Source organism: Macadamia integrifolia, unplaced genomic scaffold (assembly GCF_013358625.1).
Source record: "Macadamia integrifolia cultivar HAES 741 unplaced genomic scaffold, SCU_Mint_v3 scaffold135, whole genome shotgun sequence".
Lineage (NCBI taxonomy): Eukaryota > Viridiplantae > Streptophyta > Magnoliopsida > Proteales > Proteaceae > Macadamia > Macadamia integrifolia.
Window position 1 is genome coordinate 357,708 of NW_024868172.1, and position 24,197 is coordinate 381,904.

A 24,197-nucleotide genomic window follows, 5' to 3' on the forward strand; every position below is an offset into this window, starting at 1 on the left:
CAAGAATGAGAATGTTGATTCTTACCTAATGATATAGAGAGTACATCTCCATCATCTCCATCTGAACTATCAGCCAGGCTAGCTTCCTCAGATGCCTTATCTACACATTTCTTCTTCAAGTCCGCCTTCCTCTTCCTTAAGCACTCTCTCTTCAGAAGACCTTTTTTTGCAATAGTAACAAGAGACTTTTGTCTTTGCCCCTTTGATTTCGATCGACTCTTCCCAGATCCTTTCTGATTTGATCTCCCTCTTTCCTACTCCTTGTCACCTTCGAAAAGACATTCTCCTTGAGATTTCGTACTGCTGGATTTCTTCCTTGTATCATTAGACTTGAGGGCAACCACGATTTCATCCATCTCAAGGATCTCCTTTCTGTACAAAAGAGTCATTACCAGGTGATCATACGATTCTGGGAGCGACGATAGCAATAGTAACGTTGTCTTCATCCTCGATCTTAACCTTCAGGTTTGCAAGTTTACTTACGATCTGATTGAACATGTTAAGATGCTCTAATAGATTCGTACCTTCCTCCATTTGTAGAGAATACAATTGTTTCTTCACAAACAACTTGTTCGTTAAGGACTTCTTTATGTTGATGCTTTCAAGTTTCGCCCATAACTGCAGTGCAGATTCGATACCCACAACATATTGTAGGGCATCATTAGAAAGATTCAATCAAGTAACACTTACTGCCTTTTCCTCCATCTCTTCTTAATCTTTGTCAGTATTTTTTGCAGGTTTTTTCGACTTCCCCAACAATGTTTTCGGCAAACCCTGTTGTATCAGATCCTTCATCCTTTGACGCCAAAGGGTAAAATTGTTCTTCCCATTGAACCGCTTGATATCATACTTGACATTTGATCCCTTCCCTACCATCGTGATAGTAAACCCTAGAAAACGAAAACCTAGAGCTTTGATATCAATTTGTAGAAACGCAACCCTAAAACGATACAGAAGATAATGGAAAAACAGAACAAACAATGCACACAGATTTACGAGGTTCGGCAAGGTTGCCTACGTCCTCGGTGAGATGAGATCCTGCTTCACTATCAATGGAGAATAGGGTTACAGCGCTCGTTCCTCACACTTCTCAGTATTGCTTATATTACAAAGAAAGAAACCCTCGCTATGAATATATAGCGAAAAACCTTAATCCAAAAAGTACAAAACTGCCCTCAAATAAAAAAGACATCATACACCAACAATCTATGATCCAATCGAGGCGCCTGCACCAGTACTCCTTGGATTAAACTGTGACAGGATACAAGTCATCGTACACCAACACACATTCCACATGAGCATGCATAATTGAAAATATCAAAACCATCCATAAAATAAATCAAACACCCACTCATCTGATACCCGAATCTGATGCCTTTTCGTTGAATTCCCGTCGACGCATATCCTTGCTAGGTAAATTAGGTTCCTATGTGAATTGTGTACCATCTTGTTAAATATTTGTAAGTCCTAACACAACTTAGTGTCAGTTTTATGCTGAACCTAACAACTCTCAACAATCCACATACTAACCTAAATTAAAGTCTCGGAAAAGCCACTCGAACTACCTCTGCCCTTAGGGTTAAATTGGGTAAAAGGTGGAAAACGTAACCCACAAGGGGCAGGTTATAATTCATCCAAAACAGGGGCTGATCAGCCTAAAAATTACCCAACCGGCGGGTTCGAACTGGCTGGCCGCTTGTCCCAACCGGCAGGTTGGTTTCAGCAGTATTTTCTGCAATTCCATAGGCTCTTTCACTAGTTCCCTTGGCTCGGGCTGCTCATGGCCTATGGGTATTGTCCATGGCAACATGGGGAAGGTCTTATATAGCCTCTAAGGTCATTTTACAGCCCCCAAAACTCCCAATGACATTAATTAAAATTCTGATATAATACACTTTCAAATTTCCCTCTAATTTGCATAATCATATAATTCAGAAATCAGACATGTCCCACCTCTTATCTTGATTTAATTGGAGCTGGACAGCCCTAGGAATCATGGTTGTACCATGTTCCATCTCCAATTGAAGCCAATTGAGAGAAATATTCAAAAGTTCATATGGGAAATGCAAAGTATTTAGATTCAACTTAGAATTCAGCCACTTGGGACTAGCTGAACATAAATCTGAATTTTCCTCATCTAATTCATCACTTATATGAAGCTGAAAATTTATAAGAAACATGGTAGCCGTAGCACCATGTATCAGTTCTAATTGAGCTTAGGTGGGACAATTCATAGGTTGCAGAGGACAATTGGGCAATTTCTTCCCAATTCACCCAATAAAATACAGCAGCAGTGTTTTTCTACTTCAAACCTTAGAATTACTTGCATGCCATACCACCATCTCAACTCCAATTTCATTAAATTTTACTTGCATGACAAAAGCCCTAACATCTAATGTTTCCTAGAGATGTGTTAGAGGCAAATTGGGTCCCTAAACCCACTTCGAAAGGATTCAGTTATAGGGAAGGAATTAAGCTAGTTAGTGTCAATTCCCCAAATCTGGAAATTAATAAAATTCTGCCCATGTTTTTTCTACAGAATTTTACCATCTACTACCTTGATTCAGTCCCAATTTGCATGAATTCCTCATGAACACTAAAAACCTTTTGTTTTAGGGGTTGCAAGGATGGATTTACTTTTAATAAGTCCCTGAACCCTTCCTGAAATTGGGAATTCAGTCACTAGGTTCTGGATTCCACCCATAAGGACTCAATTGCAGTCCCTAAACTGGTGGAATCCCTGACCCTAGCTAACTAACCTAATTAACCTAACCAATTGTAGGGAAATAACAGGGCAACAGCCTTACCTTAGGTGCAGCAGCCACATCACCATCTGAACTCTTGGACAACAGCTGTAGGACAACAACCATGCATAGGAGCTCCTCATCTTGCATGTAGCAGAAACATAAGGGTAGCAGCACACAGTAGCAGCTTGTAGTAGTAGCAGCTACAGGATTAGGGCAGCATCATCAGTAGCAGTGCACAACAGCCTCATTTGTGAAGTGAACAAGGGCTGCATGCACTAGCAGGCAGCATGCACAACTGAGCAGCAGTAGCCTCTAACAGCAGCAGCAACAGGTAGCAGCCAGTGGCAATAGAGATCAGCCGTATGCAGCCAGCAGCCAGTCCCCTTCCTCCTCTTCTTCTTCTTCTTTCGTCTCCTCTCTCCCCAACGAATTTAGCTTCTTTTCATGAGAGAAATGAGAGAGGAGAGCTATTTATATTGCTGAAATATGACCCACTAAGGCCTGTTTGGATGAACACATTCATTCCTAAAATTAATTTCTAGAACTAATTTCTAAAAATTGATTCTTAAAAGTAATTTCTAAAACATAAAACTATATAACATTTAATTCCCATTAATGGACCCCACCAAAGGTTGACCTATTAGGCTGGATTTGGTCAGCATTAGGGCCTCTACATAGTGGGTAAGTGCGAGACTCAGGGGTGTAGGGATGTGGACCCCAAACTGGAAAAATCCATTTTCCTACATTCTGCCAGCCAAACCGGCTGGCCGGTTGGCAGCTGAATGGCCTGCCGGTTGCAGCTCTTTCAGCCCATCAACTTTCCCATCTTTTTGGTTTATGAGTCCACTCAATGTGGAACTGGTCCCACATTTCTTCTAACTATTCTATGCTCCTTCCTTGACCAATGAATCAGCCAAATTCTCTCTCCTATTACTGTACATATGGATCCACAACAGAGCAGCCTACTTTCTTATGCCAACTAGGCTATAAGACTGAGCTCAGCTGCTTCTAGTTCAGGGTGTTACATATGTAATGTACTATCGTCTTGTTGAGCAAGTCATTGTAATTTGGGGGGTTTTTCGAGCTAAGGTTTTAGGGCGAGTTTTCTCGCTGTTGTTTAGGTGTATTCTCTCTTCTGCATAGTGAAACATCTTCTTCTTCGCCCGAGGACGTAGCACACCACACCGGTGTGTGAACCTTGTTAAATCTTTGTGTTGTGCGGATCCAATGTCGTTTATTTTCGTATTTTTCTTGATGTTTGCTCTAACATGATTCCATATGTTTGAGTGAACCCTTTAGCCACAAGAAAAGCTTTGTACTGTCCACTGAGCCATCTATTTTCTGCTTCACCACGAACACCCACTTACACCCGACTAGTCTTTCGGTAGGAGGAATTGAGGAAGAGTCACAAGTTCTCATGTATCATTCTTTTTTAGGGCTCTTATTTCTTCCACCATTGCTGCTTTCCATTTTCCATCTGCAAATGCTTCCTGTCAATTCTGAGGAACACGAACAGAAGAAAGAGAGACAAAGTACGATTGGAAGGAGAAATGGAATTATAAGAGATAACATGGGATATGGGGTGTTCGAGTACAAGTCCTAATACCTTTATTGAGAGCAATAGTTTGGTCAGAAGAAGGAATTATACCTAATGAAGTGTTAGGCTCTAGATCCAGGGCTGGCGAAGGAATGTGCAAAGGTATTGTAGTAGGGGTGGTGATATGAAGTTGCTTGTTTCTGATATGAGCTCTACGATACACTTGAAGAGTTGAATTATCAATCTGCTTTTGAAATTCTCCAATAGTATGCTGAACATGAGTCATCTCCCCCTGAGCAGGAACAATGGTCTCAATCTCCCCTTGGGCTAGAACATCGATCTATATCCCCTCACTCTCTTTCGGAACATCAATCTCTTCAAAGGAGGATGGTGGATACACTGGTGGAATAATCAGATTTAGAGTCACCTATTTACTATCGATACCAGATTCCCCCTGAAGAGGTGGCCTGGAGTAATAGCCAACGGATTCGTGAAACACAATGTTCGTGGTGACTATGGTGCACCGAGTAGGAGAATAGTAACGTTTGTATCATTTTTTAGTAGGAGAATAACCCACAAAGATACATGTAATGCTATGAGGATCCAACTTCCCTAGAGAGTGCTGATCTCTAGCATAGCAAGCACACCTAAAAGTCTTCAGAGGAACCAGAAATAATGAATCACCTTGAAGAACATCAACATGAGTACGAGAATCAATAAATTGAGTAGGCATGTGGTCGAGAAAGTAGGCAGCAGCGAGGACAACATCACTCTAATACTGAGATGAACTTGTGTGGCAAACATCATTGCATAGGCAATGTCCAGTAGGTGCCTGTTCTTGTGTTCGGCCACTCCATCCTGAGCTGCATTACCAACGTCGCTAGTCTAATGAATTCCATGATCAACAATGTATTTTGGAAACTGACCCTTCATATATTTTGTGTCGTTATCACTACGAAGAATTTTTAGACTATTATTGAACCTTGTCTGAATCATCTTATGGAAGCGTTGAAAACAACTGAACACTCATTTTTTGTGATGCATTATATACACCCACGTGCGAGAGTGACAATTAATGAAAGGCACAAACCATCGTTTGTTAGAAATAGATATCCTGGCAAGATAGACCCTATATATCAGAATGAACCAAATGGAAAATTGAAGAACTTCATTTATTTAGTGGAAAATAACTGCAATGAGTTTGTTTAGCCAGAGTACAAGCTTCACAAAAAAATTCATCTCTAGTACATTGTTTTAACTCATTATGGAAGTAAAAGAGATAATGTTCCAAGAAGAGGGTGTCCTAACTCCTAAATGACAATGCCATTGCTGTAGATCAGAGGAGATAGAGTGTAGCTGATGACGGGTAGTAGATACTATGGCTGTGGGGTGACAACCATTACCAAGCAAGTAGAGACCAGCATGCACCTTACCACATCCAATCGTCTTCCCTGTTGCCACATCTTGAAAAATGCTATGGAAAGGAAAAAATGTTACTTTACAGTTTAAGTCCCTAGTAAGACTACTATAGGAAAGTAGGTTAGTAGTAAAGTTAATGATATGTAAAACTGAATTTAATGTGATAGATGTGGAACACTGAATGGACCCCTTTCCAGAGATAGAGGATAGAGTCCTATCTATGACCCTAACTTTACTTTTGCCTAAGATGGGTGAATACTAGTGGAATAAGCCAGAAAAACTATTCATATGATCAGTGGAACTGGAGTCAATGATCTAAGGCTTGGAGACTACTGATGCACAATGACCATCAAACAAGATTCCTGAATGAGCAAAGTTGGAACCTGAAGGAGCTGAAGAATTAGAAGCCTTGAGCATGCGCTTGAAAGCGTGGAGTTCCTTCTGAGAGAGACCAATGTCAGTTGTAGGTAGTGTGTCAATAGTTTCAGCCTCAATTAGCCTTGTTTTTTGATCGACCACTAGCACACTTAGCTTCAAAATCAGCTGGTTTTCCATGAAGCTTCCAACATGTTGCCTTGGTATGGTATGGTTTGTTGCAATGTTCACATTTCACAACTTCCTTGGTGGTGTCACCAGTACGAGTTGCTCCCTCAGAAGTAGTAGCGGAAGCAGTCTATAGGGCTGATTTTTCAGTAGTGGGAGGATGAAGCATAGAGTTACGACAACACTCCTCCATATAAACCAGGGCAAAATACTGGTCCAGAGTAAGGAAGGGAGATCTACTAAGAACCCGGACACGAATATGATCATATTCAACATTCAAACCAGCCAAGAAATCATACATCTTGATTTTATCCACATGCATAGTATAGGCAGTAATGTCTTCAACATTGGTAGGGTGGTAGTCCGCGAAGTGGTTAAGCTCATACCACAAACTGCGAAGTTCAACATAGTATTTGGACACAGATAGTTCCTGCTGGGTAGTGGTACGAACTTTCTTGTGAAGATCAAATACCTGGGCATCATTCCCTATTTGTTTATAGGTTTCCTTGGCAACAACCCATATCTAAGAAGTAGTTTTTATCAACAAGAATCCTCTAGAAATAGATTGATGAATAGAGTTGATCAAAAAAGACATTATTAGATAGTTATTAGTGATCCATTTATCCCGAGGGGTACCCTTTTCAGAGGGTTTCTTTGATTTGCCTATAATGTGCCCAGTGAGACCTCTGTAAGCAATGGTAAGGTAGGTAGATCTGGATCAAATGGGGTGATTAGTTTCCCCCAATTTCACAGATCTAGCACCAAAAGGCATAATTATTACGACCTTGCCCATCAGATCTTGAGGTTGCAGTAGTTACTTCAGACATTATGGCACCAAGGAGAAATCACCAATAAGTGGGAGGGACACCAGATCTTCAAAAGCAGCCATCAGAAATGGCCTGTACTTGAATCGAATTGCCTTGTAAGGGTAATGACGTACTCGAAAATATACTCCAAAATATATCAAATTCTGATGAAGAACTGGTGAGATAACCAAATTAGGGTTTTAAGAGAACCCTGACTTTGGAAGAAGATGAGGATCACACACACAACCTTGGCAGATAGGCCACAGGGATGGTCGATCTCCTTTGTAGATATGAGGTGGGTTTTCACCAATTATCAACTGATTCTGAGGGAGGAAACCCAAAAATCGATGGGATCAAGCTTTTGGAAGAGAACCCTAATTTTTGGGGAATCACAAGTGAAGATTGCTTTCAATCTTGCAAGTAGTGATGAGTCCTGCCAGGTTGTTGTACTTGATCTTCAATAGGTGGAGATCTGTTTTTTAGAAGTGGGGAGGAACAAACTCCAAGAAGGGAAGAATAAAAAATCACAAAAAGGGGTAGAACCCTAATCGATTCTTTCAGGATTTTGGGTTTAAAACATTGAGGTAATATGTAAGACAACAACTAGATTCATATGAATCACATTATTAGTGCTGTCCTATGGGGAAGTAGGGGACAAAGGCAGGAGAGGATGGAGGCTTGTGATTTTGGGAAGAAGAGGAGAAGAGAAGGCTGAAAGACCCTAGATCAGAAAAGTAGGCTTTGATACCATGTTAACAGCGAGAATGCTTGAATGATCTAACTTATCACACAAGCCCTTTATTTACAATAAGCAAATAAGAAGGAAAATTACAAGTATGCCCCCCCTTCAGCCAACCTTCATTAAATAGGGTTGGTGGAAGGGGGAAAAGGCTAATGTGCCACTGCAGCACTTAACTACATATTCTAACAGTTTGAAATCACATGATTATCAATGGTTGAAGCGGAATAAACTTGCTGAGGAGCTGGAAATGGGACTGCAAGGAAAAAGTGATGCATTCCTTGAAGTTCAACGTTTGACTTTCAAAGCAGCAGTTTTCGTGACTTGAATTTGAAGCAGCTTTCTTTCAGCACTTTTGGGTTTGATGAAAACTTAGGAATGGAGAAATGTTCCAAGTCTTGGTGTATCTATGCTATCCTCATCTGCCACCACAGACATCACACATTCATTAGATGCCATATCATGAGATACAAAGTTCTGCATTAAACCATACATGCATTATATGGTAGACATTGCACATTTTTACTTAAGTTTGACTTGCACAGATCAAGCACAAACACAAATTTGTTATGATGGTTGCTTCAATGCTTTGCACCATTACAAAGGCTGGTTTCAAGGCCTGCCATCACAGGGATGGGGGCTCAATGCAGACTTTTTTTTGAAGATTTGACTTGCTTATTCTTTTTTTTTTTTTTGGGTGAATAGTATGATTCATTACAAAAGAGGAGAAGAAAAAATACAATGCCCCAAGGGGGTAAGAAAGAAGTAAAAGGAAAGAAATAGAGAAAATCCCAAACCCTTAAGAGGGAGTGGCTTAGAGAAGAGAGAGGAACCCCCCAGGAGACAACAATATGCCTGTTCCTTGGGGAGTCTATACAAGAAGTAGAGATTGTAGAAAGCTTTCCTTTAATGTCAAAGGAAATGGAATCCCAAATCTTTTGAAGAGGCTGAGAGTTAGAGGTCCATTTCCTAATGTTTCGCTCCATCCAAATTTTATTGATGGAGGCGTTGATGGCAAGCTTACCCACCATGTTGCAATCTTTGATTCGCGTCAATCCCAGGCCTCCCTCAGACTTGGGAAGACAAATATTTTCCCAACTAATTGAACAAAGAAATTTAGATGATTCAGAGCCTTTCCAAAGGAAAACATACATAAGAGATTCCAACACTTTGACCATAGATTGAGGCAACCCATTGATACCCGAAAAATATATGTAAGATGATTGGAGGACATGTCTGATGAGGACCAACCTGCCCGCATATGATAAAAGCTTACCTTTCCAAAGTTGGAGCCTCTATCTTACTGGAGGAATTGCTATTGAGTTTCTTACATTCTTTGTCATGTTGCTCTAGTTTATGGTTTTTAGTTGCAATGTTGTTCACACATATTGTGAAGGAATTATCATATGCTTCCTCTGTGGTTAATTTTGGGAGGGCACAAATTTATTAATTTTGTTCCCTTTTTTGTTGGGCATAGAGGTGGTCTTGATGGATGGGTTGAAGTTTCGTAAAGGAAACAATTTAGGAGTAAAGCAAATTAAAATGCTAGCATCCTCTCTTATGAAAAAACTATCAGACGATTTTTTTATCTCTTGGTAACCAAAAGTTAAAAAATGCAAGTCACTTGGTTGAAGCCTTAAGATGCTTGATCTGAGCCAGGACAAAAATGATATCCCTTGGACATTGAACCTTGTTCGGAAAGTGGGATTTTGAGGGAGACACCAATGCGATGTGGAATGAGATGATGACTTGTATTAAGAGGCTTTCCAAAGAACTCCTAGGGGAAGCGAAGGGTAGTTGTCAAGCCCCTAGAAAGACTTGGTGGTGGGATCATGAGGTCTAGGCACCTATTAAGACCAAGAAAGCTAGTGTTAATACATGGCAAAGAACTAAAGATGAAAGAGATAAAATGAGGTATAATGCTGCCAGAAACGAAGCTAAGAAGATTGTGGGGATAGCTAGGGTGGAGAAATATGAGGACATATACATTATTCTAAACATAAAAGAAGGGGAAAAAGAAATGACAGAAAGGAAGAGTAGAGATTTCGACCGTGTGAGATGTATCAAAATTGCTAATGGAAGAGTGTTGGTAAGGGACAAGTATAGGCTCTAGGCTCTAGGCTCTAGGCTGAGTAGCAGGAGCTACTTTTAATTTGTTATGGGCCCAAATGATGGATTCAATAAGTTCTTGCCAATAACCATGGTCGCTGAATAGAAACATTAAATTGAAAGCCCATACAAAATGAGCACCTAGGAAAAAGGCCATCTGCAGATAATGAAGAACCATAAGACTGAATTACCTAGGATGCCTATGCCCATAAAAAATCACGGAGCCACCCATTAATAGTAATGGAACTCTGCGCAAAGTTTCCTCCCGTGTTATGAGTTACCACCCCTTGATCACTTATTCTACCCCAAACATCTGACTGCATTTTCCAACTGTATTGGTCATTTATGAGACTTAAATGTTAGAGTTTATGTATTACGGGTACTTTGGGAACTAGTTAATTACTTGTTGACTTGTATTGTATTTTTCCTTTTTTCCATTTTACCTCCCTAGGGAGGTGTATGTAATTCCATCTATTATATTAGTGAATGAATATAGGTGGAAAGAACTCTTCTCTCATCCATACGATTGCACACATTTCCCTCTTCATTTTCTCTCTTCTTCTCCTGTCTTCCTCTTGCTTCTCTTGCTTATTTACAACTTGGTATCAGAGCCTTGAAGGTTTGAGAGTCGACCAGCTGTTCTTCCTCATTCTTCTTGTCTCTCTTGGAACCCTAGAAAAGTAAAAGGGTCCAGTAGAGACTATACCATGTAAGAAGATTCATCTGGGAACCTTAATGAAGTTCCGTAATCAACTTGAAGACTTAGTTGAAGGAAGTTTGTACAGAACACCATTACCGCCTGCCCTGGGAACCAGTCACTCTTTCTCTCTTGCTTGAACTCAGTTGGAGATGGGACCAGCTCCATTTGAGTTTCAAGGATATTGATTTCAGCTGGTGATTTCTACCCTTTTATTTCTTCAACTCATTTCTTGTTTGAACAGTTCTGCCGCCAGACTAGTTGCTGATCTTCTGTTACAGCTATTGTTCTCTCCAGCCTGGAGCTTGTTAGGGCAAGGAGTTGGTACCTTTTAGGTCAACTAAAGGTCCTTGAATGGTGGTATAAATGTGGAGTTTGGAAACATCCTGATCTGGTTGTAGTAACTCAAAATGGGAGCACTTTTTTCAGCGCCTCTTTGAACTTTTTATTGGCATTTCTTAAGAAATCTGATCTATAGGTCCTATTTGGTTAAATTGGTTGGTGAAGATTGATATTTGTGCTTTGTAATACATGTTAGAAGTGATTTACAGTGGAAATATTACTGTTAAAAAATGCCTTATTACTGTTTTCGGAAATTTTCTTTTCTGGAAAAATCCTACTTGGGAAGAATAGATTCTGTTTGGGTTGAGTGTATTCTCCCCATTTGATTTGGGTATCATCCCCACTTTCTACGTGTGTTCCTACATTATTTCAAGAGGTCGGAGGAAGAGGTCAGGGACCACCCCAAGGGAATGATAGAGATAAATTCAGATGTGATCATTGTGGGAGATCTGGGCACACTATAAAGAGATATTGGGTGCTTTTTGGTTGTCCTCCTGGTATGCATGGTAGCAGGAGAGGGGGAGTCGACACACACTATGATGACTGAAGTTGAATCTATGGGATACTCATTTGGACTACAACTAGACACTAGTTCTCTCACTCAGGATGATATTGTAGCATTTCGTAGGGTTCTGTCATATTTGGATAGATCTTCTACACATATGGTATGAAATTATTCAGCCACCACCTTACAGGCCTCTACATCTGCTCCTTCCATGCTTCTTCTTGGGTCATTAACTCTGGAGCCATTGACCATATGACCGGTATATCTTAGTGTTTTGATTCATACTCATTTGTTTTGGTAGGGATAAGGTTAATGCCGCCGATGGCTTCCTTTCCATTATTGCTAGTAAAGGCTGTGTTCTTGTTACCCCCTCTATTTCTTTAGACTCTGTTCTTCTTGTCCCAAATTTTAAAATTAATCTCTTATCTGTAAGCCACCTAAAAATCCTCGAATTGTTGTATTACTATTTTTTCCATCTCATTGTGTTTTTATAGGATTTGGTGACAAAGAGGATTATTGGCAGTGGACGTGTGGATAGAGGACTCTACCTTCTTGATCTATGAACTTCCCCTCTACCTAGTGCTTAGTCCTACATATGAGGGTGTAGTGACAATAGTACTATTGACTCTGTGATGTTGTGGCATCAATGTTTGGGCCATCCTTCTTTTGGTGTTAGAGCAAAAATTGCCACACGTTTTTTTCTATTCCTCCCTCTACGTTTCAGTGTGAGTCTTGTGTGTTTGCTAAACATTGTCGATCTTCTTATCCTTACCATAACAATAAATCCATTGTTCCCTTTTATATCATGCATACTGATGTCTGGGGACCGTCTCCCACTACTTCCTTATTTGGTTATCATTATTTTATCTCCTTTGTTGATGATTAATCCCAGTCTACTTGGACTTTTTTGTTGAAACATAAGAGTGATGTCTATGATATCTTTAAAAATTTCTATCAGTTAATTCTTACTCAGTTTTCAACTCGTATTCAATTTGTTTATTCCGATAAAGGAGGTGAGTATATGTATGGTGGACTTCAAAACATTTTACCGACCTTGGCATTATCCATCAACTTGCTTGTGTTGGCACGGCCCAACAGAATGGGGTGGCTATGAGGAAAAACCTCCACATGTTGGAAGTCTCTCCAGAGTCTCCTCTTTGGCATGCATGTTCCTAAGACCTTTTGGTCTGATGCTCTTCTTACATTGCTTTCCTCTTAACCGCATGCCCACTAAATTCCTTTGTTCCGGATCCCCTTTGGGAACTTTGTCTCCTCAAACTTCTACTTTTTCTCTTCCTCCCAAAGTGTTTGGGTGTGTCTATTGTTTTATGTCCACAAGGATGATCGGACTAAACTTGATCACAAGGCCCTAAAATGCGCATCTTTCTTGGGTTTTCTCCCTCTGCCAAAAGGTTATAAATGCTGTAATTCCTCTTCTCACTGAAGGCTTCTTTCCAAGGATGTCACATTCTTTGAGTTTGTTCCCTTTTTTGCTCCTTCTCAATATACTCTTCAGGGGAAGAATAACAGGAGTAAAGAGGCTACTGATGCCATTCCTTTTTTCTCTCCTTTGCCTATTCATCCATTTCAGCTTGATATTGGGAAACCTAAAGCTGTGGATATTGTTGACATGTGTGATAATTCAAGTGTTGGTTCTGGTAAGGAGTTACACATATACAAAAGAAAGGGAAAGAAGATCTACCAAGAGTCCTCTTTGGATCCACATCTTGAGACCCACCCTCCTCAGTCAGGTAATATTCCTCTTTCATCTTCTAAGTTAGATCTTCCCATTGCTATTCAAAAGGGAAAGAGAGTTTGTACTACTATTGTCTAATTTGTTTCCTATGACGCTCTCTCTCCTACAGGTGTTGCTTTTTCACTTTCCCGTTCATTTATCATCATTCCCAAAATTCCACTGAAGCCATGGTTGTTCCAAAGTGGAAGCAAGTTATGCTTGAGAAAATGTTGGCACTTAAGAAGAATTGTACTTGGAAATTTGTTGATCTTCCTTGGGGGAGAGTTCTAGTTGGATGTAAATGGGTTTACACAATCAAGTACCGATTTGATGGTGCTGTTGAGAGATATAAGGCCAGGTTGGTGGCCAAATGGTATAGTCAGGTATATGATATTGACTATCAGGAGACATTTTCTCCTATGGCCAAGCATAATTCGATAAGGGTCCTCTTATCATTGGTGACTAATAGAGATTGGCCATTGTATTAGGTAGATGTGAAGAATGCTTTCCTCTATGGTGATTTAGAGGAGGAAGCGTATATGCAAACTCCACCAGGTTTCAAGTTTCCCTCATTTGAAGGGAAAGTGTGCCTTCTTAAAAGGGCTTTATATGGCCTCAAACAGTCTCCAAAGGCTTGGATTGAGAGGTTTAGACAAGCCATTTTGAAGAATGGGTATTCCCAAAGTCAAGCTTATCATACTTTATTTAACCGGCGAGGTAATTGTACTATCACAACCATTGTATGTGTGGATGATATTATTGTGACTAAAAATTATGAGGTTGAGATAATGAGATTGAAGACCTACTTGGACCAACAATTTGAGATTAAATATTTGGGTCCATTAAAGTATTTTTTGGGGATTGAAGTTTCAAGGTCTAAGAAGGGAATAAACATATGTCAAAGAAAGTTTGTGTTAGACTTGTTGAAAGAAACAGGGATGTTGGGTTGCAAACCAACACTCTCCTATTGATCAAAATCATAAGCTAGGAGAAGACTATGGACCTTCTCTTGTTGCAGGAAAATACCAGAGACTCGTGGGAAAGTTGATTTATCTTTCTTTGATTCGCCCAGAAATCACCTATGCAATTGGGGTGGTGAGTCAGTTTATTCATGCTCTTAAAAATGGACACTTGGATGCTATATATCACATCCTCAGGTACCTGAAGTCCTACCCAGGGGAAGGACTATTGTATGCCAGGCACAATCATTTTAGGATAGAAGGTTACACCGATATTGATTGGCCTAGTTTAGTTTCTGACTGACGATCTTTATCTAGGTATTGTACATTTGTGGGTCGTAACCTGGTTACATAGAGGAGTAAAAATCAGCCTGTTGTAGTTAGATCAAGGTAGAGGCAGAATTTAGGGCAATGGCCCATGGAGTTTGTGAACTTATATAGTGGAGACAATTGGTCCAGGAGTTAGGGTTCGACACTAAAGGACCTACGAGAGTCTACTGTGATAACAAGGTAGCTACAAGTATTGCTCACAATCCGGTGCAATATGACAGAACAAAGCACATTGAGGTGGACTAGCTACATTTGCACCCCTTTCGTGAGGATAGGCGATCAGTTGGCAGACATCTTCACCAAACAGCTCATCTCTCACCAGTTCAGTAGCCTACCTATTATGCAATATGGGAATGTATGACATTAATTCTCTAACTTGAAGGGTAGTGTTAGAGTTTATGTATTAGGGGTACTTTGGGAACTAGTTTATCACTTGTTGTACATTGTATTTTTTCTTTTTTTCCTCCCTAGGGAGGTGTATGTAATTCCATTTATTATTTATGTGAAATGAATATAGTTGGGAAGAGCTCTCTCTCTCACCCATACGATTGCACATATTTCACTCTTCATTTTCTCTCCCCTTTTATTCCTATTGCTTCTCTCCTTTTCTCCTCTTTATCTTACCTTGATCCTTGCTTATTTCCAACTCTAAATGGAGATAGTTAGAGTAGGAATAACCTGGAAGATTGAGTGACGGAAGTTAAAGACAAAAATTAAAACTCAGATTTAAGTAAATCTTAAACTTATTGGAAAACTTGGTTTTGTGCTCTACCTAATACAAAATGTATCATGTAAAAATAAAATCATTTGACCAGTCAAACTTATTATAAAACAAGAACATTTCTTTAAGTGTTGATTTTTGATGACTTAATGTGTCTTAATGTTGATTTTGACGATTTGATGTCACTTAATGTTGATTTTTGATGACTTTAATGGGTTTTAGGGAAAGTTTCAGTTGCCAAACAGATCCTAAAGGGTTTAATGGTCTTTGTAATTCTCTAGAACTTTCTCTCCGTTATTATAAATAAAGAGGGCTGGTGTTGTATTTGACACAAGTCATTACCCCATCCAACATGGTATTAGAGCCATAAGATCCGAAACCCTAAGCGCTCTCCCTCTTCTTCAGCTCTTTCCCTCTTTCTTGTTTCTCTCTCTGTCTCTCTCTCTCTGTCTCTCTCAGTGCCTTCTTCCATCTGCGCCTCCCTCCATCTTTCTTTATTTGTTTGTCTCATGGTGGGAGCTTCTTAAACCACCAAGAGGATTTCTGGCCTCCATCCATCATTCCCCTGGGCTCTCAAACTCTCTTCTACAATGATCAAAGAGAGCCAGACCCATTTTTTCATCGATTTTTCAGGGTTTTCCCCCTGAAATCATTATTTTCATTGTCAAGATTCTTTTTCCATGCTCGATGCTCCGATAGTCTTGATGTTTGTTGCAATTGGTGTTTCTTATCCTTTGAGTGGTTTGTACCAACCAGATATCCCCAAAATCGATTTGTCAGGGTTTTTCCCTTTATTGATTTTTGGGTTTTCTAGCCTTTTTTTGTTTGGTGCTTTTTCTATCTCCAGCTAGTGCCTCTTCTATTTGCACAGCCGCTTTGAGTAGCAACCATATCTACCAACTTGTCTGCTTCTATTGGTGGAGATACCATGGCTTTTTCTATCTTTCCTCCTTGTATCAAGCTTGATGGAACAAACTAGCTTATGTGGTCACGCTCGATCTGCATCTCCATCAAGTCTTGTGGTTATTACGGGTAAACCTTATTGGAACCTCAAAGTGTTCGACCACTGGTCTTGAGATTGACAAGTGGGAGTGTGCCAACTCTCTAGTTATGGCCTTCTTTGTCAACTTCATATTGCCATAACTTTCACGTGGCTTTCTCATCCATGACTCCGTTGCGAAGATCTGGAAGTCTTTCCAGGATATCTATTCTTAGGTGGGGGAATAATGCTCAGGTCATTGAGTTTCACTAGAAGGTTTGTGATTTAAGGCAGAGAGGGCTCACTCTGTCAGAGTACTATTAGTTGCGGGCACTGTGGACTGAGCTGGACTTCTATGAAGAGTATACTCCTTCCACCCTTGCAGATGTCACCAGTTTTCAGAATTGAGAGGACAAGATTTGAGTCTATGACTTTCTGGCAGGTTTGAATGTGGAGTTTGATCAGCTGCAGTCATAGGTTTTGAGTTGTGATCCCTTTCCTACCTTGGATTGGATCAAGCCGCTGTGATCCAACTTGACGACAACCGACGTACCATTATGCTTCCACAGCCTGCTGCTACTCCTACTAAGAGATCTGCACTTGTCTCTGGCATTCAGTCCCATAGTGCAGCCCCACAGTCTGGTGGCTTCTTTATTAGGACTTTAGTGAAGTGCAATTGCTGTGGGAAGGAGCATCTCACCAAGGAGCATTGCTGGAAACTTCATGGTCGTTCTGGTGATACATCTGGAAAATCCTATATGAGTCGTGCCAGTACTCCTGGGCAGGCCAACCATACTGAGAGCCATGACTTTGACTCTGCTCCTAGCACCTCAGTAGCCTTACTATCATCACATGAGCCAACTATCCTCCAGTGCCTTTTGACACATCCTGACTCTCTTGCACCAGCCACTTCGAGCTCTGCTCATTCCACCCGTTCTGGGTCATGTATCTCCTTCTATGGCCATACTATGTCTCTCCCTTCTGCTCCTTGGATTATAGACTCTAGAGCTTCTGATCATATGACATGCCGCTTGCTTCTTCTCTCACAGTACACTATTTTCCTTGTTAATGATAAGGTCAAGTTGGCTAATAGTATTATTCCACTATTCTGGGAAAGGGCTCTGTTAGTTGTACCCCTTCTTTATCACTTTCTACCATATTACATGTTCCTTCATTTTCCACTAACCTTTTGTCCATTAGTAGTCTTATTTCGAGTCTTAATTGCAAGTCACATTTTTCCTGTTTCATTGTGTTTTTCAGGATCTAATGATAGCCTGAGAGGGGCAACGCTTACCTTTGGTAGGGTCCGTGGTTGTCTATATCTACTTGATGATGACTTGGCATTGGTCTCTGGTCAAGCTCTTGAGATTTCTTCTACGTCACCTCCCATCTCTGAGTTACTACAGTGGCATCGTCGGTTGGGACATCCCCCTCTGGGAACTTTAGCTAGGGTTTTCCCTTCTTCTAAAGATTGTAATTCAAGTTTTTTTGTGAGGCATGTGTTTTGGCCAAACAAACTCGGATCACTTATTCTGTTTCTGGAAATAAAAGTGCCACTCTATTTTCATTGATATATTATGATATTTAGGGTTTATCCCGTTATGTGTCTGTCAATGATTATCGGTGGTTTGTCTCTTTTACTGATTGTCATTCTTGGACCAGTTGGTTTTATATGATGCTAACCAAAGGCGAGACCTTCTATTGCTTTCAACAGTTTCACCTAAGTTTTGAAATCTCGTTTCATTTCGGTATGTCAATGGTTTGAAAATCACCGAAATACCGAGATCTCGGCAAGTTACATGTTTTTTTTTTTGTTCCTCGGTTACCTGTTTCGGTGGTCAAACGACCATATTATAGTCTGAAACTTGGTGGAGAGCTTGTTTTAAGGTTATGCTTAGAACTTAAAATTGCAAAAATATTAAAACATGGCAGTGTTTTAGAGTTGCACACTAGTTTGGCAGCAACCGTCAAACTGTTCTGGAGATCTTATGAAATATTGCTAGAACAAGATATAAGATAATAGTAAAACAAGTAAATAATGCATCCAAGCCATAATCAAAACATACATCAACATTATTTAATTAATATTTAGAGTACTAGAATAATATAGTATGTGACTCCCTAACTCCCAAGTCCCAACTAAAGAGCTCTACTCCTATCTTACTTTGAAGTCTAAAAGTCCCAAATGGTAATATCCCAAGTCCCAAACAAATGTGATTATGTTATTATTTCAGAAAAAAAAAAGGTTTTGAGGAAAGTGGTTTACCTTTCCAATGCTTGAAAATGTGTATATCTTCAACCTTGAGTGATCTTCAATGGAATAGATGTGATGATGTGGCAAACAACTTGGCAATGTATTGATTTTGTGAAGTTATAGTTGAGTTAGAGTCAAAATTTCAACTCCTCACGGAATGATGTATAAATAGCATGTGGGTTGTAACATTTTGGTATACACGAAATTTTGATCAAAACATTATATTTTTTCACTTCCTAGGTTGTTTTCATCTCGGTAAAAAAAAGGCTGAAATTTCTGAGATATCTATCTCGGCGAGATTCCGAACTAGTTCGGTGCCATCTTTAAGATCCTTCAAAGCGACAATGGTCGTGGATACTTTGGAAGGTCCTTTCAGACTTACCTTTCTGATAATGGGATGCTTTATCAGACTAGTTGTGTGGATATTCCGGCTCAAAATGGGGTTGCTAAGCAAAAGAATTGCCACCTTTGTGAGTTAGCACGCTCTCTTATGTTTGAGATGCATGGTCCTCCCTAGTACTGGAGTGACGTGATTCTCATTGTTGCCTTCTTGAGTCAATTCTTTCCGCTCCCCTCTGGATCTTCTCCAATGTTCCACTGCTTTTCCTGTTCCTCCTAAGGTATTCGGTAGTGTTTGTTATGCTAACGATCATCATCCTCGTGTAAAGTTTGCTTCTCGTGGTCTCCGGTGCATTTTTTTGGGGTATGTTCCTACTCGGAAGGCTATCAGTGTTTTCACCCTCCTTTTCGGTGTTGTTTTGTGACTATGGATGTTGCCTTTCACGAATCTATGTCATACTACACTGCGACACCTCTTCAGGGGGAGTCTCATTCCATTGTGGAAGATGTGCCACCTCTTGAACTTGCTATCCCTGCCAGTATCCCATTTCAGGGGGAGTGAATTCCTACTTCTCCTCAGCTAGAGATGCGTGTTTATAGTCGTAGACATCAGACTCTAACCACTACACATCCAGAATCTACCCTACCATATTTGTTGTCTCTTCTTGAGCTTGATCTTGTCCCCTCGGTCCTAAGTAATTCCCCTTCTCCTTCTGTTGATCTGTCCCTTGAATTGCCTATTGCTGTTCGTAAAGGCACTAGGTCTTGTACTTTACATCGTATTGCTAAAATTGTTTCTTATGACTCACTTTCTCCCTTCTACTATAGTTTTGTGTCTTCTCTTTCTTCTGTGTCCATTCCCATACTTGGCAGGAAGCGAGAGCAGACTTAGAATGACAGATAACTATGGTTGAAGAGATGTAGGCTCTGAAGAAGAATGATGCATGGGATCTGGTGTGTCTTTCGTCACAAAAGAAGACAGCTGGGTGTAAGTGGGTCTTCATAGTAAAACAAAAGGCTGATGGTACAGTGAATTGGTATAAGGCCAAACTTGTTCCCAGGGGCTTGACTCAGACTTATGAGACTGACTACCAGGAGACTTTTGCTCCAATTGCTAAGATGAACACAATTTGTGTTATCTTATCTTGAGCCGCCAACTTAGATTGGGATTTCCAGCAGTTAAATGCGAAGAATGTCTTTCTTCATAGGGAACTTGAGGAGGAAGTGTATATGGACATTCCTCCTGGGTTCACTTGCTCCAAAACCTAAAGGAAGTTGTGCAGGATGAAGCATGCATTATATGGGCTGGAGCAATCCCCTCGTGCTTTGTTTTTCCATAAGGCTATGGTTGCTATAGGCTACTCTCAAAGCAATGATGACTATAAAGCAATGATGACTATACTCTGTTCATCAAGAGATCGATGGGAGCATTGCTATCCTGATAGTCAATGTAGATGATATTGTTGTACTAGTGATGATTTGGCAGATATCTCTCGCCTCAAGAGATACTTAGAGTGAGGAATTCGAGATCAATGATCTAGGACATCTTCGTTACTTCTTTGGCATTGAAGTTGCTAGGTCTTCTCGTGGGATCTACATGTCTCAGCAGAAGTATGTGCTTGATCTTCTTTCTAAGATAGGCATGTTGGGGTGTAAGCCGACAGACACTCCTATTGAAACTATCGGTCAACTAAGTAGCAAGGAAGGTGATCCTGTGGATAAGGGGAGATATCAGAGATTAGTAGGGCGCTTAATCTATCTTTCTCATACACGCCCTGACATAGCATTTGCATTCAGCCTTGTTAGTTAGTACATGCTTGATCCTTATTTGACTCACATGAAAACTGTGTTGCATATTTTCCGGTACTTGAAATCTGCCCCAAGACATGGCATCTTTTTTTTTTTTATCCTCATGATCACTTTAGGATGGAGGTCTTCATGGATTCTGATTGGGCAGGTTCCCCTGATGACCGCCTGTCTACTATTGGTTATTACGTCTTTGTTGGTAACCTTGTTACATGGCGAAACAAGAAGCAAGACGTGGTTGCCCGTTCTAGTGCCGAAGCAGAGTTCCGTGCTATAGCACATGATATTTGTGAGCTCTTATGGCTTCATGGTCTTCTCATAGATTTGGCCGTCCTTGTCACCCTTCCTATGAAGCTCTTTTGTGATAGCAAATCTGCCATTAGCATTGCTCACAACCCTGTCCAGCATGATCGAACCAAGCATGTGGAGATCGATCGACACTTAATCAAAGAGAAGCTAGATATGGGTCTTATTATTGTGCCTTTTGTTGCTAGTAGTGAATAATTGACTGATGTATTTACTAAAGGTCTTAGTAGTAAGATGTTTCATCCTATTATTTGCACGTTGGGCATATGTGATATATATGCACCAACACACCAATTTGAGGGAGAGTGTTGTAATAATGGGTTTTAGGGAGAGTATCAGTTGCCAAACAGACCCTAAGGGGTTTAAGGGTCTTTGTAATTCTCTAGAACTTTCTCTGCGTTATTATAAATATAGATGGCTGGTGTCATATTTGACACAAGTCATTACCCCATCCAATAATTTTTTATGATACAAGGTATATCTAACATATTAAATAATGTTAGAAAAGAGGGAAAATAAAAAATGACACTTGGTCTCCTTAGGCGTCTCAAGGCGGGCAACTTGTTGCTGAAGCGCTTAGGCAGCCCTCAAACTCCTTGGCACGTGGCAACTATGGGTGACATAGAGGATGATATTTTATAGAGAACTAAAGCAGGATGGATGAATTGGAGAGGTGCATCCAGAATGTTGTTTGACTGACGTTTTCCTTTAAATCTTAAGGGAAAACTATGATGTATGGGGTGAAATGTTGGATAGTTAAGAAGTGTCTATAGATAAGCTATGTGTAGCAGAGATGAGGATATTAAGATGGATATGCAAAAAAAATAAGAATGATAAAGTAAGGAATGGACATATTAGAGCTGATTTAGGAGTTTCCCTGATCAATGACAAGCTTTGAGAAAGTCGTTTGAGGTGGAATGACCATGTCCAATGGAAGCCTAAGGATGCCCCAATAAAGAGGAGTGATCTGATTCTGATTGAATGAGCAAAAAGATCTAGGGGCAGACCTAAAATTACCATAGGAGTAGTGAACAATGCCATGCATTGCCTAGGTCTTGTCCTAAGTATGACCTCATATAGTGCCAATTCAAGGGCGAGGATCCATGCAGCCGACCCCATTTAACTGAGATTTTCCTAACTTGCTGGTGCTTGGTTTCTTCCCTTTTACTTTCATTTCTTCTATTTTGTTTTTGCACGGATCCATGTAGCTGACCCCATTAAGTTGGGATAAGGCTGAGTTTGTTGTTGTTGTTGGCCATTGAACCTTGTTCAAACTCTCTCCTACAACCTTGGGATCATGCTTAAAATACAGCAGTCCTTTTCCTTGCTTTACTTGCTTCTTAACAATCGTAACTGCCTTTTGCAGATGGTTCGAGTACTGGTAGCAACATCAATAAGAGAGGCAGCTGCAGGTGCAGAGGACCATGCATTGCTAGATCTAATGGATGCTACGTGCAGACGTGCCACAGCTCCCCCAGCACCACCTGATGGTCTTTGCCTTGTGGAAGTTGGCTATACTGAATTCAATCAGGAGAACTGCCTTATCCGATAGAGTAAATCCAGTAAAATATCCGAATATGTGGCACATGTACAGTGTCACTTGTGGATATCCATGGTCCCCTAAAGAAAAAATAAATAATATAATTGGCATAGAAGGGAATGGTCTAACATGATTCGTGTAGATGCCACTGTGAAGGCTGAAGGAGCATGTTCTGATCTTTTCTTTTACCGAAATACAATTAAGATCAGATTGAGTTGATCACAAACATTTTAGTCAATCCCTTTTGCACTAATGGCTCCAATATTCATTGTCAGATGTGCTTTTATTGTTCTAGTTCCTGGAGTCTTGTTCTCCAGAATTTGGATTTCATACCAAGAGAGGGAAAACTCTGGAAATGGAGTTCAGAAACTGATCCGAAGCTTTTCTAGGGAATATTTCTTCAAAGAATGGCTGCTTAGGGAGGTAAAGCTTAGCTTTATCATTTGATGTGGATAGATACTGTTCAGACTTTTATGACATTGCAGTTGGAATGGACTATAAGTACTAAACATTTTTGTTCCTTATTTTATTTTATTTTTTGTAATCTGTGCATGCTTAGAGAGGTTCAGGCTGTCCTTGCTTTTGGGTTTAACCTGGGAATATCTCTTAAAACTTTGATTCCTTCCGTGAATCTTAAGAAGCCTATGCAGCAAACCACTGTTCGATATTCAATAAAATAGGGGAAGGGGGTCTCCTATTGTCAATGTCTCAATGCATAGCAGGGCCACCGTAGGGATGACAATGGATTGGGTCACTCACCCACCCACCATCTAACCCTCTGCAAGCTAAGACACCAAAAATATCTCTCCCTATGGACTAACTATAATTTGTTGTACCATGAAATTGGGTAGGTCTTTGAAATATATATATATATATATATATATAGTATGTTTGGTACCTTGGCTACAACCTAATTTCTGCATCAAGATTTTATCAAGAGCAAAGGAAAACAAGAATTTCCTTTGTCTACACAATAATATTAGTTGACTACAAAACTTTTCATAATTCTCTCCACCAGACACAAGTCAGCGAGTCAAATTCATGCCAGCAGATGTAGATAGTCTTCTTCCGGCTTTGCTGTACAACCTGCCAACAATTCCCAACTTCAGAACACATGAATGCTATAGTAGAATCTAGAGTTTGATGGCCAATAGAGATGTGAAAGGCAAATCTTCTAAATAAGTAACAAATAATCTTTAAAGGATACAGTCTGATTCACAATCAAGAACCACAAGACGGTGCAAATAAAGTACCAGACTAAGCAAGCAGATTTAGGTGTGTCAGGTAGGTAGCGGGACCATAGTTAGCAAATTCGGATTCGGGAATTATTCGGACGGAGAATTATTCGGAATAATTCGGACGTTCTTTTTTCTATGGATCTTACTATTTTCTGACTCCATTATTTAATTCGTTGCTTTTTACCCTTTCTTATATCATGTCCTTTGGTACTAATCCTGTTTGTAAGCGTAAACTAGATTGGCATCATGGAATATTGGCTCTCTGTTGGGTAAAAACTTCAAACTAGAATTGCCCGCCACCCCGTCTTCAATGTTGATCAGCTGAGATTGAAAGAGCCCTCCATGTTGGATGAGGCGGCTGAACCTGAGGTTGAGTTGGAGATCGACAACCTCATTCCTGATCGACAACCGGTGTTAACCGAAGACTGGCGAACCACGTCTAGAACCCCCTTCTCCTCAAAACCATCCAACAACCCGAGCTCACAAACCCATTTAACTAACGAGTTTGTTGGTATCGCTTTCCAGGTAGGAACCCACTCCATTCCT

At 40.3% G+C, this 24,197-nt stretch overlaps 1 protein-coding gene across 2 annotated transcripts in view; it reads left to right on the plus strand.

Annotated features, from left to right (window-relative positions):
• Positions 1-22,942, plus strand: part of LOC122063527 (tRNA pseudouridine synthase A) — a 69,736-nt gene extending 46,794 nt beyond the window's left edge. Inside the window, exon 9 of one of the 2 annotated variants that reach the window (XM_042627226.1) lies at positions 22,240-22,942. In XM_042627226.1, the coding sequence (XP_042483160.1) occupies positions 22,240-22,425 (186 nt within the window). In that variant the 3' untranslated portion in view covers positions 22,426-22,942. Of the gene's footprint in view, positions 1-17,428; positions 17,688-22,239 lie in introns of those variants that run through there. The other variant, XM_042627227.1, reaches the window with a different exon arrangement.
• The last annotated feature ends 1,255 nt before the right edge of the window (positions 22,943-24,197 follow it).